At 39.7% G+C, this 18,236-nt stretch overlaps 2 protein-coding genes across 3 annotated transcripts; one reads left to right on the forward strand and one right to left on the reverse strand.

The window, feature by feature from the left end:
• Positions 1 to 614: 614 nt before the first annotated feature.
• LOC307266442 (zinc-binding protein A33) lies at positions 615 to 5,821 on the reverse strand (the record flags this gene model as incomplete). Its single annotated transcript, XM_080048464.1, has 5 exons — positions 615 to 1,192; positions 1,341 to 1,483; positions 3,227 to 3,246; positions 3,365 to 3,592; positions 5,729 to 5,821. The coding sequence occupies 5 exons, from the start codon at positions 5,819 to 5,821 to the stop codon at positions 615 to 617; spliced, it is 1,062 nt and encodes a 353-aa protein (XP_079904590.1).
• A 1,405-nt stretch (positions 5,822 to 7,226) lies between these two features.
• LOC307267053 (pleckstrin homology domain-containing family S member 1-like) lies at positions 7,227 to 17,851 on the forward strand. Of its 2 annotated transcripts, none has more exons than XM_080049251.1 (17): positions 7,227 to 7,263; positions 7,803 to 7,837; positions 8,118 to 8,215; positions 8,322 to 8,440; positions 8,893 to 9,027; positions 9,801 to 9,870; positions 10,021 to 10,050; positions 10,520 to 10,573; positions 11,314 to 11,385; positions 11,534 to 11,623; positions 11,840 to 11,883; positions 12,080 to 12,130; positions 12,249 to 12,374; positions 13,937 to 14,035; positions 14,745 to 14,840; positions 15,936 to 16,071; positions 16,191 to 17,851. In XM_080049251.1, exons 2-17 carry the CDS (start codon positions 7,816 to 7,818, stop codon positions 16,260 to 16,262), a joined length of 1,314 nt encoding a protein of 437 aa, XP_079905377.1. In that variant the 5' UTR covers positions 7,227 to 7,263; positions 7,803 to 7,815; the 3' UTR covers positions 16,263 to 17,851. The 2 variants fall into 2 exon arrangements, with proteins under 2 accessions (XP_079905377.1, XP_079905378.1); XM_080049252.1 differs by having other exon boundaries at positions 11,537 to 11,623.
• Positions 17,852 to 18,236: the final 385 nt, after the last annotated feature.

The following is an 18,236-nucleotide window of genomic DNA, read 5'->3' on the forward strand; positions in this document are numbered from 1 at the left end:
GGGGAAAAAAACATCAGTTAGTCACACTGTTGCACTGTTGTTATTTTGGATTCTTGATTAATTGCTAAAAATAAATATCTTGCCAATTTAAGGTATATTAATATTTGTTACAGCTATAGTGCTTAAGTTTTTCATATAAATTAATGTTAAATTAAAGCCATCGCTAGACGAGTTGACACAAAATTGATTAAACCTATCAGCTCCACATAACTATTTCTCAATTCTCAGTTTGGCAGAGTTTACAAACTGGTGTCGCCCCCTCACACTGGCGCAGGAGCTAGGAAAAATCCCAAGATGCGCCCACGAAATGTTTCAGTTGTTGATTCTACTGCTAAGTAAAAGCCTGGACGTTCAGCAGAAGGTATACAATCCATGTGTACACCATATAGAACATCAATGCAGGACTGGAAATAAACAACATGATCTGTGAATCTAAAATAGAGATACACTTTGACTTTGGAAATAATTTAAAGTAAATTTAGACCGGCCTCACACACAGCATCCAAAGCTGATATTGTGTCACATGTTTACAATGTCAGATAAGGCCACTGATGCAAATTCCCCTCAGTGCAACACATTCCTGACCATTTCATCCCCATCCTTCCTGCCCCACCTCAGAGAACAGGAGCTGATCGGTGGGCATCGCAGATCTTGAGGGATTTCCAGTTTGTGCCTTGGTTGTCATGACCAGGGCACACGGCTTGATACAGGGTGTCGGTGAAGGTCCCAGTGCAGAAGCAGTGGAGAGGGGTCATGGTATCAGCTCCGACAAAGGCCACCAAACCCCCAGGGAAGCTGCACAACACCCCTATACGGGTGAACTTTTTTCCTGCCAGCAGAGGCAGCTCATGCTGGACACCGCCATGCCAGGCCCAGTAGTCTCCATTAAAGTATTCCACACACCAAGACTCTTTGCCTCGGCCCAGCCAGGAGTCCTCTTCGCGGCCCTTGCGCGGAATGCTCGGGTAGGTGAGCCCCAGCTCCCAGTAGGTCTTCCCACTCACATCCACTTCCCAGTACTGGCGGCCATCACTGAAGCCTTCCTGGCTGACTACATTTAGGGTGGTTTCGAATCGGGAGGGAGTCTCTGGGACATCTTGCCATGTGTCTGTGTAGGTGGCCGATTCGCCTTTAGGAGAGATGATCAGCTTGGGGTGTGCGGTGTCAGCGTCAAGGACAACATCTGCAGCGTCTGTGTATCGGAACCCACAAGTTCAAAAGAGAGACAAGCACTTGACACAAATGGCAAGTCCCAATTGACAGAAATTGCAACCCCTGGACATAGCTAGGAGCAAAACTCCTTAACATGTCTATCTACCTGTCTGTGTGGGTGAACTCACAGCTCTGAAACAGTTTCTTGGTGACGGGGACCTGGGATCTGATGAACAGCAGCAGGTTGATGGTAAGACACAGTAATTGTTCATTCTTGAACTCATCGATCTGGATCAGGTCAGGGTCAGTCAACTTCAGAGTCTTTGCCATTCTAATTTCAAGACAAAGACAAAAGGTTGGTACCTCTGACTCAGCTCCAAACAATAAAAAGTTGACCCTCAAGCTTGGGTGCATGCAAAGATGAATTACTTTGTGAAGGAATACAGTTTTTCTCGACTGCTTACAGATATTGAGTGATTCATGGGTCAACCTTAAGGTGGAGTCAGCAATTCTGGAGAACACTTGTTTTCGAAATCAGTGACTATCTCCTCCCGATCCCCTACGTGTCCGTAGGCCTACTGTGTGTGTGCGCTGACAAAAAGTCAGGTGTTCAGCGGCTCTGTAAACAGCTGCCTAAACGCAGATGCATGGGGCGAGCCACACCCAGCTCGTCAGGGATCGAGGTTCAGGCACGGCCCCCCTGAGATGATTGTGGACGCAGACTGTCTGGGCGGTTGGAGCACTCACTATGAGCTTCAAATATTGTATATATATAATAACACCCGTTCTCTGGACAATGTATACCCAAAACTATAGTGCATAACTTCTGTCGCCCCCATGAGGAATTATGAGTAATTACAATAATATGTTGACGCATCTACATGAGGTAAGCTTGCAGTGATTGCACATAGATTTGATTACCTCTGCTGCTAAGTTTTTCTTAGCAGTAAAATCAACAACTGAAACATTTCTTGGGCGCTTCTTGAGCTCCTGCGCCAGTGTCGGGGGGCGACACAAGTTTGTAAATGTTGCCAAAATGGACATACAGAGAGAGTTTTGTGGAGTTGACAGGTTTAATCAAATTTGTGTCAACATGTTAGGCGATGGCTTGAATGTAACCGACATTCATTCATATGAAAAAGCTACGCACTATGGCTTAAACACTGGATTTTTTTCTCAGCACAGCCACAGTAGCTTACATACAAGTAGAGGATTGTGAGGAGATATTCACTGTTTTTTACAAATGTGATTCTTGAGAATCACTGACTCCACCTTTGATCTAATGTTCACACTTTCTTTGCACAGCAAGGGTCTTCTCTGGCAAATGGGTTGACTAGTACTCATTGTTTTCACACAATTGCCTTTGAGTTTTGACACAAAACCATTAAGACACGTCTCAAAGAGAAACACAAGAAGACCTCATTGAATAATAGCGTTGACATACATGTATTGCAAATGCTTAGTGCCCAATCAAGTCTAAAAACTAGTGCTGTCAAATGAATATTTAATCACGATTAATCTTATTAATGTCATAGTTAACTCGCGATTAATCGCAACATTTTTAACTTTTCTAAATGTCCCATGATTTATTTTTGCCCCATTATTTTTTCTTATTTAATGCTCTTATCACACCCATTCTCTACACCGTTGTAAGTCAGTGTATTTTTTTTTAAATATAATAATTTCAGATTCAGTGCCAATAGCCCACAATGTAGACCCCCCCACACGCCTAGAACAGCATCCACAAACATAATTGGAGCTTTTTTTTAAACAGTAAGCAAATGTGGGAAAAATTCACCAATCAGATATATTTAGTCTCAAAAGTGTTAGTGTGTTCTTATGCAAATGGTAGTGTTTTTAATGTAATAAGTTTATTTTTAGTAAGACATGCAGATATGGCCTATGAGCGGTAAACAAAGTGGTGTAGTTATCCGGTAAACTGCCTATCCCATTTGTCACACATTTGGTATGTGTGGTATCCATTGATGCACTTGGTCTGATTATGATGTCCTACTGTAATGTGTCTTATCTCAGTCTCAAACATGACCAGTCATTTCCCGAAATGTGAACATACCTTTTTTCTGCTTCTGCATTCTGTAGAAGATAAACAAAGGTTACGTCATTACTGAACCTAATACCAGTAAGAGAACAGCTTATGACAAACAGTATCGCCCGTTATCATAAAATCAGAGCTTCGACTTCTTGAGTTTACCTGAATGTGAACGTCTTGCGTTTCCACCTGGGCACCAATGTTGGACAGTTCCTCGTCCAGTTCCCGAGTGAGGAGGTAGCAGTCCTCTATCCTCTCCTCCACTAGCTTCCCCATGGCCTCATGCTCGCTGTCTAGCTGGGCCAGTGTGATCCGCAGATCCTCATCCAGAACCCGCTTCATGTTCTCATACTTTTTCTTGATTTTTTCCTTCACTGCGTTGGTCTTTTTCTGAGGTTAAAGGGGCCACGTACACATTTTTTACATAAGTAGTTAAATATGCTGTGCGCAATAAAAATATAACCCCTTACAATATGCCATTGACTGCAGGATCCCTATTGGGAAGCACTTATAGAATAACATCTGAACAGACTAAAGCTACAACTAATGATTCTTTTCATAATCATTATTGATCTGATGATTTTTTTTTGCATAATTCCTCAATTGTGTCAAGTTCAGGTCAAATAGCTTGTTCTCTCCATTCCCAAAATACTACATGCCTATCTTCATTAGGCCTATATGCAACACTTAATGTACTCAAATAGTTTACATACTGAGTCTACAAGGTCATACCCGTCGCTATGGGCGGGCCATAGGGGGCCGGGCCCGCCCCCAGAAATGCTTGTGCCCCCCCACTTGGGGCACAGATCTCTCCAAAAAAAAATACTTTCATTTTTATTTTATACTATCATAGTAGCTAATTTTGTGTTGATAAATACTAATGTTGCATTCTTTATCATCAAAACGTTCAAAATATAAATAAACAATGGTGTGATTTTGTTTGATTGATGGGAGTCTATCTACACTGCAACAGCCTATCACGGCCTTACTGAAAAGAAAGTAAGGCTACGTAACTACTTCAATGCAGCCGCTCAACAGTTACCGCGCATTTTTGAAAGTGAAGCTGGATGAGTTTTCGCCGGCTTACTATTTCATTTCTAGTTCATCATAATCGATATTCGGTAATGGTTGAAAAGCCCACCAACAGTCTCCTCTGCCAAATCGGATCGTCAAACTGTTGTCACTTTTCGAGCCGCACAACAGACTACTACAAGCCGAAATTATGGACTCGTTCAGCGCGGTGACACTTCTGATTGCGTGAAGCCACAGTTTTGCACTGTGGGAACTCTGCGCTCCTCCAGCCACGGCCATCGAGGGCGAGGCTGTGCTGGAGACCGGCCGAGAAGACGCACAATTTACAAGAACCTCCGCGGATTTGCAGTTGAGGAAACAGTTGGTCCGTCACAAAGTGACATAGACGAAAAGACTGAGTTCAAGAGTATTTTACAGTGTTATTGATGCTGTGCAAGGAGAGATGGATGCGCGTTTTGGAGAGCGCAGTAGCGAGCTCATTGGCGCACTGGCTGCGTTGAACCCGTAGGCCGAAAGATATGTTGATGAGGAGGTTGAGCTCGGAGAAACGCCGCCTCCCGCTGTACTGATAGAAGGGACTGGAGAGAGCACAGCCCTGCCTCCACTCAAAGTAGGCTACCGTGTGTGTGTGTGTGTGTGTGTGTGTGTGTGTGTGTGTGTGTGTGTGTGTGTGTGTGTGTGTGTGTGTGTGTGTGTGTGTGTAATGGCAATGCATATCCCTCTGTTGACTGCTTTAAAATGCAATGTTTGAGATATGCGTCTGGTGTTAGGCTACATCTAATATGTTGAATAGTCAAGTGTTTTATGGATATTCATAACATTGCTTCTATGTAATGTAGGCCTATTGCTTTACATTATGAGGACTGATGTTGTAGGCTATAGGCTACCGCTGTTGGTTAGTTTAACGTGATGATTACGTGCTGCGCGAATAGAGTATAGGATTATTATAAATATACGTACTGTAGGCTAATAATAATTGTGCCCCCCTATGCATTCCATATGCCCCCCTTAAGACTGAGGTCTGGCGACGGGTCTGTACAAGGTGCAACAGATCAAAGAAAAACTAATGCGTTGTTGATGGCAGAGCAAGAAAAAGGAAAGCTAGCTACCATAAAAAAAACAATAAAAAAACAGGCAGATGATCAACAATTCCACTTCAGAATTTAACCTTGAGGTGGACATGCTGCAATCACACAAGCACATGCTTTATGTTCCACCGTAGTAGGTTCAATTCAAACTAAACAGGTGAAAATATCTTTATAATAACTCTCTACTCAATAGGTAAAGAGACTTTTGGTTACAAAGTCAAAATTTCCACCATTTGGTGCCACCATGTATGACTTTGCAGGTGCTGGCTACTAGCCTGCAGGCTGCTTGCCAAAAGGAGATGACAAAATGATAAACTAATGACAGGTGTCTGTGAAGTATGTGCACTCTATTGTATCTCTATCCACAAACAAATCCTGTAGTTAAACAGTATAGGAATAGACTTACTGTGATCTCCGTCTGCTTCGCTTTAAGGTTCTTCATCCTGTAGGCAAGGACATCTCTTTGTTTCTTCAGTTGCTGCTGATGTTTCAGAAGCATTTCCTTCAAAGCACACACACACAGAGGGAGAAACCATGAAGACAAATCTAAATAAATAGATGACAGGTTGAAGGAAAAAAGAGCTAAGATGCATGGGTGGTTTGTGTCCGTGGAAATGCTTACTTCAGTTATGGCTGTCACTCCATTCATTGTCTTTACAGTCGTGCGGATTCAACCTCGCTACCCAGTGACAACAGCACCAGCTTTTATAGGCCTGTCCAAGATGTGAAGGTTGTGTTATGGGGGAGGGGAGGCCATGTGGCATCTGTCCCGGTGCTCTAGCGAGCACAGGCCTTGCTTTATAGAGAGCGTGAATCTAAACTTGTGCAGACAAACGGAGGGAAACAAGATTTCGGGCAGATAAGGGCAAACTGTCAGACTTGAGGATGAGTTATTCAATGTCCTACTAAACAAGAAAACTGTACAAGCTCTATTTATATTGGCCTGACACTGACCTTGATGCATTGTGTGTGTGTGTGCGTGCGTGTGTGTGTGTGTGTGTGTGTGTGTGCGCGCACGGTGTGCACGTTTGTGTGTGGGCGTGTGTCCCTTTGGCCTACATGCACATTTGAGGAAGTTTATGAGACACTGATAGGGCTTTTTGTAGCTCATCGACACATTCCTTAACAATTCTTCACAAATTATCAGCACATAAATTAATTGTGGTGTTTTTTTTTATATTCACCCTGACATAGTTAAATTGATCTCAGACGATGCCTGTTCTGAATGCTAAACATGACCCAACTGACCTTTTATATGCATAACACAAATGGCCCATTCATATGTACAAGCATGATGACGAGTTAGGTTGATTTATGCTGCAATTTCTGAATAGTAACCTAGTTGGTTACGCTTTATTTTAATCCCCCCCTATTAAGCATGGATAAGCACCATATAAACATTCAAAACGCCTATAATGTGATAATGCAAGTGTTCATTATTGAGTGGAGGCTGGTGTGTAAACAGATAATAAAGACTTATCAAATACTGTATGTCTTCCTAGGAGAAGTTATAATTGTTGTACATTGTAAAGAAAGGGGATATAAACAAAGGGGATCGGCCCACCGTAGCTAGCATAATGCCCATTTACAGAGCCTAGGCTATATATTAACACTGGACTTTTTTCTAAGGTACACACTGTATGGGCAGGTTTTTGATCGTGAGGAGATATTTAATGATACTGACAAAAAGTGATTTTGATAACAAGCATTCTCAAGAATCACTGACTCCACCTTTAAAGAAACCGGTGGGGATTTTTTTTTATCTAAACAACACGGCAGGATTACCTTAAAGCAATCGAAGCGTGGAACCAGAAACTCCAGTTTCCAGCATGTCTCAATATTGTTTGCCAAGTACAGGAATAAAGCGTCCAGCTTCCTTGTGGAGCAACACATTGCCAAAGTGAATGAGGTGAGCAGTATCTCTCAACAGGTGCTTCACAGGTGGGACTATTATTATTATTTATTTTTAACCTGTCTAGAACCAGTGTTTTAGTAATGTGTGCGCTTCAAATGATTTGATTGTCTTATTGTATTGCTTTATGATGTGGTACAGAAATGAAATGCATATTTACCATTCAGCATATTTGCTAATGTCTTACACAGTGACTGTTTAAGTGTGTAAACGCTAACAGTGATGTTATATGTAGAGAAAAATGCATATTCTTTTTTTTTTACATTGCTGGGATACTTTATTGTGCTCAAAGTACAGTATGTGCTAAGTATAGTCTAATAACTGCAGACTTGCCTGTACAGGTATTGAATTAAAAACAAGAATAGATTTAACATCTGAATTTTGTTTATCACACATGTACACCTGTCCCTTCACGTGGCTTCTGTTTGTGAATAGAGCTCCATTTCATGCTTTGCTTCACAGACGCATGAGCCTATTTATAAATCCTACAGTGTTTGTTCAAAAGGTTAACTATTTACTTCTGGTTATTTTTGAGAGACTGATTAATGCCTGTGTTATTTTTGTATAGGTGTGGTGTCACAATGCCTAAGCAGAAGACCACAGGTAAGTGTATCACATCTGGAAATCTGATTTATGGTTTAGTTTAGGTGTATGTAGTTATTTATTTGTTTATGGGTGATGCTGCCTACAGGAAACCTGACTTTTAAGACTCATAAGACAACACTTTGTTTAAACACCTTGGGTAACAAAGTTATTGTCAGCTTCTCTTTAAATCCTTATCTGTTTTTATCATAAAAAAAGACCCACAGAAAATTAAATGTACATGTTGTGAACAAAGGCAGGACAATGATCATAAAATAATAGGCTTTTTCTTTACCCTCAGGGGGAAGTACGCACTTCTACAAACCAGCGTCAGTCACAACAGAAGTAAGGAGTGGATACCTGTTCAAGTCTCCTCCCCAGAAACGGATGAAAGCAGAGGTGACAGAGTTGGCACAATGGATGCACTGTTATCTGCAGTGCTTTATCTGGTGGTAGTGTTTATTGACATTTGATGCATTTATTTATTTTCATCTTTCACCTGCAGAAATCATGGAAGAAGCGCTATTTTGTGCTGTTCAAACTCAACGAACAAGAACATCAGCTGAATTACTTCCGGAGCCCAGAGGAAAAGGACAGGCCACTCGGAAGGATAGACCTAACGCAGTATGTTAACTGGGAATCTCTCTATAAGCCTTCTTTTTCTTTTTCTTTTCTTTTTATTCCCGTTTGGTAAATTGGGGTAGAGTCCCACATAGATGGTTGTTTACAAATAGGTTAAAGTCCTGTTTGGTTTACACAGTGGGTTAGAGTCCCATGGAAATAGGTTAAAGTCATATAGTTTGCATTCGCTTTTCTAATGTCTATTCTATACTTGATGTATTTTAATCTTGATGTATTTCATGCCCCTGTAAAGCACTTTGAATTGTCTTGTGTCTGAATTGTGCTATATAAATAAAATTGCCTTGCCTTGCCTTCTCCTATATACGACACACGCAATCCATTCATGGAGTCCTTATCAATTAAATGTATTCAATTGCTCTTAAATTAAAACAAAAAAAATGCTGCTAAACCAGCTTGGTACTTGTTTTTTTTAAACATTTGTGTCCCTCTATCAGAATCTCAGTGATGAATGTGAGCCCTCAAAACCACCGGAGATGGGGATGGGTCCAGAAGAGCTTCAGGTGCTCCCCGTCCTGCGTTCTCTACATCAGGGCGTCTGACCGGGACTACTTCCTTGTTGGGGAGAGCAGGTCAGTCAGCTGTTTTTTGTTGTTGTTGTTGTTCTTCTTATACAGACAATATAAAGCACTGACATGGAATGTATAGCCTCTTTTCCATCTTCCTCATTGTATTGAAAAAAAAGACTAGAAGAATGTCTTTCTACTCACAATCTACAAAAACACTCGGATTTGTGTTGTGATTTAAGGTGTATGTGTGTAGGAATGATGGATTTCATAAACCTGCTCTAAAAGCTTGTTATCATTGCTCTGTAATATTTGATCATAGTTTTTTGCAAAAATAAAGCACAACAGTTAAAAATTTAGCCCTGACTGAATATACTTCATTTGGATTTTGCCTAAATGCTGCGATCATGTGCAATTTTACAATGGCAACGTGCAGATAAACAGTCCAAGACACATGGTTTGCATTCGCTTGAAAGTCAGTGGTGGTGTAACTATGATTGAGGCCACAGCTGGGTTGGCCAATCCTCATCTCAAGGCCCAACTGACGCTTTCAGAGTGCCTCATAAAACACTCCCCACACCCCCCTGTCTGTCACGCCATCTACTATTTTGGGAGATCTAACAATCAAAAAGAAATTATGATGTTGCTTTCCTGTGTGGTAATAATCAGTTGATAATGGCTGTCTTTTAATCCGCTCACAGCAAATTGGTGCTTCATGTCACTATTTCTGCTTTATATTTTGATTTGGGAATTGAATTTTTAAGTCAATGTAATAGCCATCATTACTGAGGTCAAAAAATGAGATTTTTAAGTATTTCATATGCTTCTCTTACCTCTAGTGAGGACGTGGACGGCTGGTTTTCTGTCCTGTATGAGGCCCTGAAAAACCGTCCACATACAACTTTAGAGGTAGGCCCTACATTATCTTTTTATGGTTTGTTTGTTTGTTTCGAAACAGTTTATGGAGACCAAGCATGTTTTGCACTGCCTGTTTTACTTAATCATTTACCAGATAGCCTATGTTACTGACACTGACAATATATTTGTTTTCTATTAAAGGAAAAATCCAATGGGCAGAACACAATAGTGGTAAGCATTAATAGAATGTTCCTCATCGGTTGGCCACAACCCACATTAAAGGAATAGTTTAACATTTTGTAAAATACAATGAAAATATGGCTGCTGGCTATCTAACTTAGCTTATTTTAGAACAAAATACACTCAGCAAGCTCACTATGTAGTAGCCTACATTATATCTTATTATATCTGTTTCATCAGTGTTAAAGCTTAAAACACATTGGAGATTTAAAGAATTATTTCCTCCTGTCGCCTTTTGAACAGATTAAACAAAGGAAATATAGAATATTAGTGAACTTTGGAGTGCAGGTTTTGTTACCTTTAAACAAAGCCGGGCTAGCTGTTTCTCTGTGTGCTTAGCTACGCTAAAGATCTGCTGTCACTGACTACATAGTTACTGTACAAACATGAGAGTGTTATCAATGTGCCTATATCCATCAACCCTCTATCTGACTTTTGACTTGACGTCCTGTTTTACCAGGTTATCTCCAACCCGCTTTTGCGGAAAAAGACTGCCCCTGCTGTGGCTGAAAAGGTTGGCCCATAATGTTGCAACTATGCAACACTGCATGCATTTGGTTGCTCTAAATGCACAGGCGTATCTACTTTCAATGTGATACTAACTGATTCCTCTGCACTTATCTACAGTATTTTATGTGTGGGTCCTTTATTGTGCAGGGAAAACACAAGTATGTCCTCACTTCTTTTCTGTATAGAAAATATACATATATGATATTAACATAAACAAATCGTGACCAGCACATGTAACATTTTGTAGCAAGTTTTCTTTTCAGTCAGGTGCAAACCAAACATGGGCATGGCTGTAATGTGTGACAGTATGTTTGTTCTGTTTTTGTCATTATAATCTTGGTGTTAAGTGCCATGAATAAGGAAATGACAACCCTCACAACATATAACAATGATTAACTCTGATAAATATCAACCCAGCAGCCAGGTGCATTAAAATGTGGGTGATTTTTTGTGAGTACCTCAAGTACTGTTCTTTATTGACTTACTGCTATGCGGCACCTTTTAGTATCTTAACATACCAATTTCCCCAACTCTATTGAGCTACAACCAAATACATGACCAGCACATCTAACCCATGGTACATTGAGATGAGTGGGCTGAAAGCAGCATTTAGCCTATACACTGTATTTGTATTTAATGGGATTCTCACTTCTCTTCAAGGGATTTTCTCTGCTGGATTAAAATTTATCACATAAATATCGAACACATGGGGTCTTTAAAATGTGTGTGTTTTTTGTTTTTCAGCCAGGGGCGAAAAGCCGGTCCATGTCTGATCCATCCTCAAATGCTTTGGATGGCTTTGGCAATAAAGAAAAGGTGCAACATCAACTCAACTGTTTGCACTTCAACAATTCGAATTAAAATGACAATAACTTCAAGAGATATTAGTTTTGTTGATGGAGAATTGGACGTGACCTGTCTTTTGGTTGCATACATTTTGACATGTTGCTTTTTAACTGGCCAGCAGGGTGGAGCTGATTCCAAAAGACCTAAATCACAGCCTTTGCTTGATTCAATCTATGACGTTCCGAGGCCCTTCCCAAGAGGCACACAAGTAGGGCTGCAACTAACACTCGTTTGCTATATCGATTAATTTGCCAATTATTTTTCTTGATTTATAAAACAATAATTTTGTCTTTAAAATATCAGAAAACAGTAAAAAATTTCCTTTATAATTAACCACTTGTTAAAATGTATTCAAATTCCTTAATTGTGATGTACTGTACAAGTAATTATTTTATTTTTTGTTGCCATAATTTTTTTTTTAAAGGTTGAGGAAAAGTGCTCAACCCGTCGTAGAAGCATGGACTCAGTGTGAGTGTTTATTATACATTTGACAATATTTTTAACTAAAACTACTGTATTTCCATCCAGATTTTGCACAAAAAACTAAAAGTCACATTCTTCTTCACTGGCTTTACTTTGTGTTGGAACATGCTTGAATTTTTGACCTGAGTACCACAGCATTATTCTCTAATTGTCTGTTATTTTGAATACATGTCTCTTGTAGGTATGAATCGATGCAGGAGGTTAAAAGTAATGAACAACTGGCTCAGGAAGCGTAAGTTTGATTTATGGACTGACAGTAAATTAAAACATTTAAATAATATTTCATAATAATGCTGAATAAAAGCTTATTATTGTGGCGATTGAAAGGTCATTGTGCCAAATTCTTCCAGGGACATTGAAGTTGCAGAGGCTACTTCAGGCACCCTGATGAGGAATGCCACTCAGGTTGTTTACAGGCTAAAGATACAGAGTTCCCCACTCCCTCCGTTCGACGAGGAGACGGCCTACGGATACAGGTAGAGCTCAGATTACTTGCAAGGGACTAGTGTGTGGACCATGTGGGTGTTTTTGACTTTTCACTTTGTCTTCTGGTGTCAGTGCCCTGTGCTCTTTGTCCACCATGTTTTGTCAGTGCCCTAGATACCAAAATAGCTCTCTGATCAGAGGTAAGCGTGGCCTCATATTTTCTACCGCGCAGTACTGTTGACACTGTGGACCAGTTAGGAATCCGAGAAAGGCAACACCTCAGAGCCTGTTTAACAACGTTTTGACAACATGAGACATATCCCTTTATGCAAAAGGTTGTACCCTGACAAGATACAAGATTGATTGAAAGTGTCAAATTTGGCTGCAATGTAACTCACATGTGCTTTATTATGTATCAAAGTGAAATGATCTACTAGCAGTATACGACAGCAGCGGCTTCGGACACAAGTGATAATTGAAGTGTAATAATATTAACCGAAAGGCTAAGTTATACAGTCAGCAAACCAACACTGGTGAAGTCTATTTTAAAAAGCATTTCTGTATGCTCTATTGGCTGCTGAGGGAAACCTATCTTTGGAATTAACAAGGTTGTAAGGCCTTAAATGTGTTGTATGTGTTTCACTGTGTGAATCTGACTTTCAGTCAACGTTGTTATTCTTAAAGAATCTCAAGGATGGTGGGTTTTAGCCAATCGTATTTAATTTCCTTCTTTACCGAGAGCAGTGTCTTAATTATTAATCGAGCAGGCAATTAATTAATGAACTTTCATGCCATCATTTGTGGTACGCAAATTGTTGTGCTGTTTGTTCTCCTAAGCTGCTTCAATACACAACTGTGTGATAATTCTGCCACACACTGATGGCCAACTGATGTGCTGCCACACTGCAAAACATCTTCTCTACTACATCTATCATTAGGGTTAAAAGACTCGTTGCTAAAGTGCCCCTTGATTAGAATTCCTCTTGCATCCCTGTAGTGATTTATATGCTTGCTTTAATGCAGTACTTTAGAAATATCTCAAGACATCTGGTCCCCTTTGATATAACTTAGAGAAACCTATTTCGGCTTTTGGTGTGTGCTGTGCCCTTTTACCATCTATCAACCATTTCTTCCTCCTTTTATTGTTGTTATTTTCTGCCACAAGGTCAAACGAGGGCTTCTGTCCCTCCCTGGCTTCTAATACAGCGACAAAGTCTGTTGTTTTGCTATCTGCCTGTGACTCACCCCCCCCTCCAGCCCACATGGCACTGCATGCCATGCACATTCACTTGGTTCACTTCCTTCTTCTATGTCATTCTTTATCCAACTTAAAGGTGGAGCCAGCGATTCTAGAGAAAGATTGACGTCAGAATCACTTTATTTTCAGCACGGACACACACACACACACACACACACACACACGGACAGGTAGCAGCCAGTCCGTGAAGCATTGTAAAGACATACAGTATTTACTGAGAGCCTTGCTGTGTTTTATTCCCCACTGTCTGTCCAAGCGTTTTATTTTTTTACTTCAACTAAGAATATATCAGTGACTGGTAGCATTCCTTAGACCTGGTGTTATCATCCCTCTCGCTTTAACTTCCTTTTGCAGAGCTTCTACGACATCAGACTTCAGCAGCGAATCCAGTGACAATGGTGCTTGCTCTCCTGTGGACATGCCGGAGAGTCCAAAACAAAGCTCTACTGAAAGGTGGGATTCCAAGAAATGGACCCAGTATATATATATTTTTTTTTAAACAGACGGAAAATAGGGGAAATGTGATGATTTTAGTGCTCTCATTTAGCAGTTGCTCGTAAATAGGAGATTTATTAAATCCCCACTGTGGCGCCTACTCTGCTATTGCACATAAAAATAGGTTTAATGGTGACAAAGAACAAACAGAAAAGAACGTTGGCATGTTGCTGGACTGGTTGGAGTGCTTAGTTTCTGAAGGTTTATGCAATAAGTTGGGGCATAATGATTCTGCAATAATACGTACTAAGCAGCGCTAAACATTAAACGTTGGCAACTCAGGTGAGTTTGCTGTAATAAGTGAAATGAGTTCAATGAATATAAGAAGTCCTTAACTATACACACACACACTAATGCTTTTGAAATGGAGGAAGGAGGCAAAAACCACTAGAAAATGAAATTCTTTTATCAGGTTTTGATGATAATAGTTTTCATTTTGCTCCTTTGAATCATGGAGTTGTTGAACAATTTACTAAAATGAATATGCAACAGGAACATAACCTGTAAGATCTTAGAATCAATTCTCTTCTCACAATTCTTCCAAGTGAGCTATATGTCGATTGGCTCGAAATTGTCGACATTTGGATGCATTTCTGTATGGCATGCCGAAATACATACATTCCATTAAATAATATTTAATTTTTTTCAACTTTATTTTTCTCTCAAGCATGGACACCCTCACCTTAGACGAGAGAGACATTGAGATCATGCAGGCAGATTTGAAAAAGCATCTGACCCTAACTGAAGTGAATGGGAAACCAAGGTATGTCCGTTTATATAACAGAACTAGCACCAGCACATCTCATTTGACAATCGCCATTATAAGTCCCAGATATTGGTCTGCTGCCATTGAGATACTGCATGTGAGATAAGGTTTAACTAATGCAGCACAAATGTTCCTGTACAAATATTCTTTTCAGTATATCAGTATTTTGTGGGAAACTTCACTTTAGGCAGTGCCACGGGAACTGTCTGTTAATTTCTGCTGGAATATTAAAATGTTTCATATTTTTTGTGTTGTTGGTCCGGATTCACACTGAGATCAAGTAAATGCTGTTTGCGTTGATAGGTTTAATTGCACATAAATGTCCGAATTTGAGTTGAATGAATTCATGCTCACAACTGAATAACAAGCAACGTTAGTTTACATCCTTTTAACAGAAATTAAAAGTCTTTAGCCCTAAAAAAGATATATAAAAATATACATACACATCAATTATACATATATGCATCCATACATTTATACTCACACACACTTATCCAAAAACAGCCATCCATTTACAACATACATATGGCCTTCATAAGTGCCATAAATGCAATAAAACGTACAACTCAATGTTAATTACATTCTTTAATAAACAATTTTAGTGGCTTCAGCCAGTCAAATGAAAGGTGGTGAAGATCGTAAGGCCCGAAAGTTGCCGGGGGGCCTTTGTTGTGGCAAAAGGAGAAAAATATGGAACTTTTGCTGTGGAAACACTATCATACTGTACATAGAAGTTGACTTTCTGTGATGTCTGGAAGACATTTCGCTATTCAACATTCATGTTCACAAGTAGAGCTTATTAGGTCTCTTGGTCCAGTGGAGAAATGTTTTGGAAGCCAAGTCCAGGTGCTTCTCACGCAATACACGTTTAATTTGTATCACTTAGTCTTTGTGGACATTAGAATAGCCATATTTTAGCCATGATATGGATGTAAAAATGACACCAAAATGTAAAGCACAAATGTCAAATATTGTGGGAATGAGACCAACAGATTGAATCTAACAAATGTGTGCGTGCGTGTGTGTGTGTGTGTGTGTGTGTGTGTGTGTGTGTGTGTGCACCATGTGTGTGGGCGTGTGTTTGTGTTACAGTGTGTCAGGGTGGACTGGCAAGCCACAATCAGTGTGCCTGTTTCACAAAGGAGACCAAATCGTGGGTTTTAATGACCTGCACACCAGCAGCGTGGAGGAGTTCAACATGTATCTCAGCAAGGCCCTCAAGAATGAGGTATGTTCCTGAGGTTGCACACACACCATGTTGTAAATGTGCTGTTGTTTACATGCATCAATTTAATGTCTGATCAGACTGCTTCTTTAAGAGGATATACTGTATTTATCCCTTTTCAGGTGAAAGTGACCCTCTTGCGTCATCCTGGAGGCCAGCCTCTGCATTTGCCAAACTGCCATTGTGTTGGGTGACCGCTAGTTGACAGCTTGATACAAGACTGTTACATTCCACTGTATGACCAGGTGTGTTCAAATGACTCTCTGAGGGACTTCCGTTCTGTGGATGCTTGGTTTTTACCATGTTTCAACTCTCTTCAGACACCTGACAGTGTTTTTCCGCGGATGTGGCCAGTTCCTCTTGATCTGTATCTCTACTTGTTTACTCCGTAAAAAAGGTGGAAATTAAGGTGTACGTTCAAAATGAAGGATATGTAAAGTAATCTTACACGTATTGACTCAAATTACATGTCAAAAGATTCAAATACATTTTAGTTTCTAAGCACTCTTTGTGTAAACAATGACTTTCAGTTTGCACTAGTAGTGGCTGTAAACTTCCTCATACCTTCTGTATGACGCAAAAAACAACAACATAAGATCCTGGAATCGAGACAAATGTGTTGACGAGATCAGATCAAATTGTGCAAGGCATGAGGAAATGTTTTTAAAAGTAAGTCTCTATGTCTATATTTGTACAATAATCTTTACTAATAATCTCAATGTCTCTACACTTTTGTCCTATAAGAGCAAATATTTCTGGTGATTCTAGACCCGAGTTGGATCTTTTTTTGCTTGCATGAATCATGAATAATGTGACTTCTGTAAGGACGGCCATTCTTAATAATCAACTGTAATCCAAAAAAGCTAAAGGAAGTGACGGGATGAACAAGGGGATTTCAAAGAACATGAAGATAATCTTAGGCGGTTTTTGAACATATATCAAATGTTGCCATAAGTATTCATAAATCAAGATTCAGTCTCAAGATTGCAACAGGGACAAGAACAAAGTTGCATGACTAGTGTGAACGTCATTGCCCAGAAATGCTGACGATTTCCAGTTTTCTCAGTAGTCGAGCATGGCATTTCTTTGTTGGCTGTGACAGTCTGATGAAACATTCTAATTTCTAATATATGTCTTTTACTTGTACAGTAGTAATTAAGAGAAGATTAATGACAAAAAGATTTAGGGAGAGACCGGTATTTCATGTCTTCCACACCTCATGGAGAGTCAGGGGAATTAATATGCCGACAGAGCGGTGTTGCACCTCAGGCTACGTTTCATTAAATTCTCTCTGGGGGACATTTTGCTGAAATGGAGTTTTAATATAACCTTGCAAGATGGTTTTAATTCCTTTTTTTATTATGTCTGGCAAACAATGCCACTCCCGGACAAAGACAAATGGAAATGATCTGGGACGCAGGTTCCCGACAAAATTGTTGAGTTTTCTATTTAAAATGCTTTATTTTCTTTATATATTACATCCACTGAATGTCTAATGACAAAGGACAATTATATCAAAATGCTTAACATCAAATAATATTATCAGACATTGTTTAAACTCAGTTAAGTCCTTTTTCCATGACATGGTATCAGCCTTTCCCAGGTTAATATTACAAGTATGGAGATAATAATGAGTTCTGATAGAGCAATTACTCTTCATTTAAATGTATTCCTTAAGGTTTGCCAGTGATGCTTAAGATGTGCTGTATTGTAAATAAATGCATCCTTTGCAAGGATACAAGTTGTACAGGGAACACCAAATCTGTGTTTGTAAAATAATAAATTTCACCACATTGTTAAAGCACTGACCATTCGTATTTCTTCAACAGCCTTTTTCCTGGACTAGCAAATGTGAAATAAACAGGCTGATACAGTATACAACAATATAATATAATGTGATATATTAAGACTACCCAGATCATACACAGCAAGTCGTATTTTAGCACTGTTTTAACATTTTCACAAACTAGTGGAATATATCGATATATCGCAATACGCATCGTATCGCAATGTATCGTGATGTGTTTTGTATCTAGAAGAATTATTGCCCGATATATACCCGATCATTTTAGCAATAGTCACTGCACACTACCTGTTTAGACACAGTTCATATCAGGTGAACATTGTTGAGCTTGTAAACAGCCATCCCCCATTACACTTTTTTTTTA

The sequence above is a fragment of the Ammodytes marinus genome (genome assembly GCF_949987685.1).
Source record: "Ammodytes marinus genome assembly, chromosome: 20".
NCBI classification, from domain to species: domain Eukaryota; kingdom Metazoa; phylum Chordata; class Actinopteri; order Uranoscopiformes; family Ammodytidae; genus Ammodytes; species Ammodytes marinus.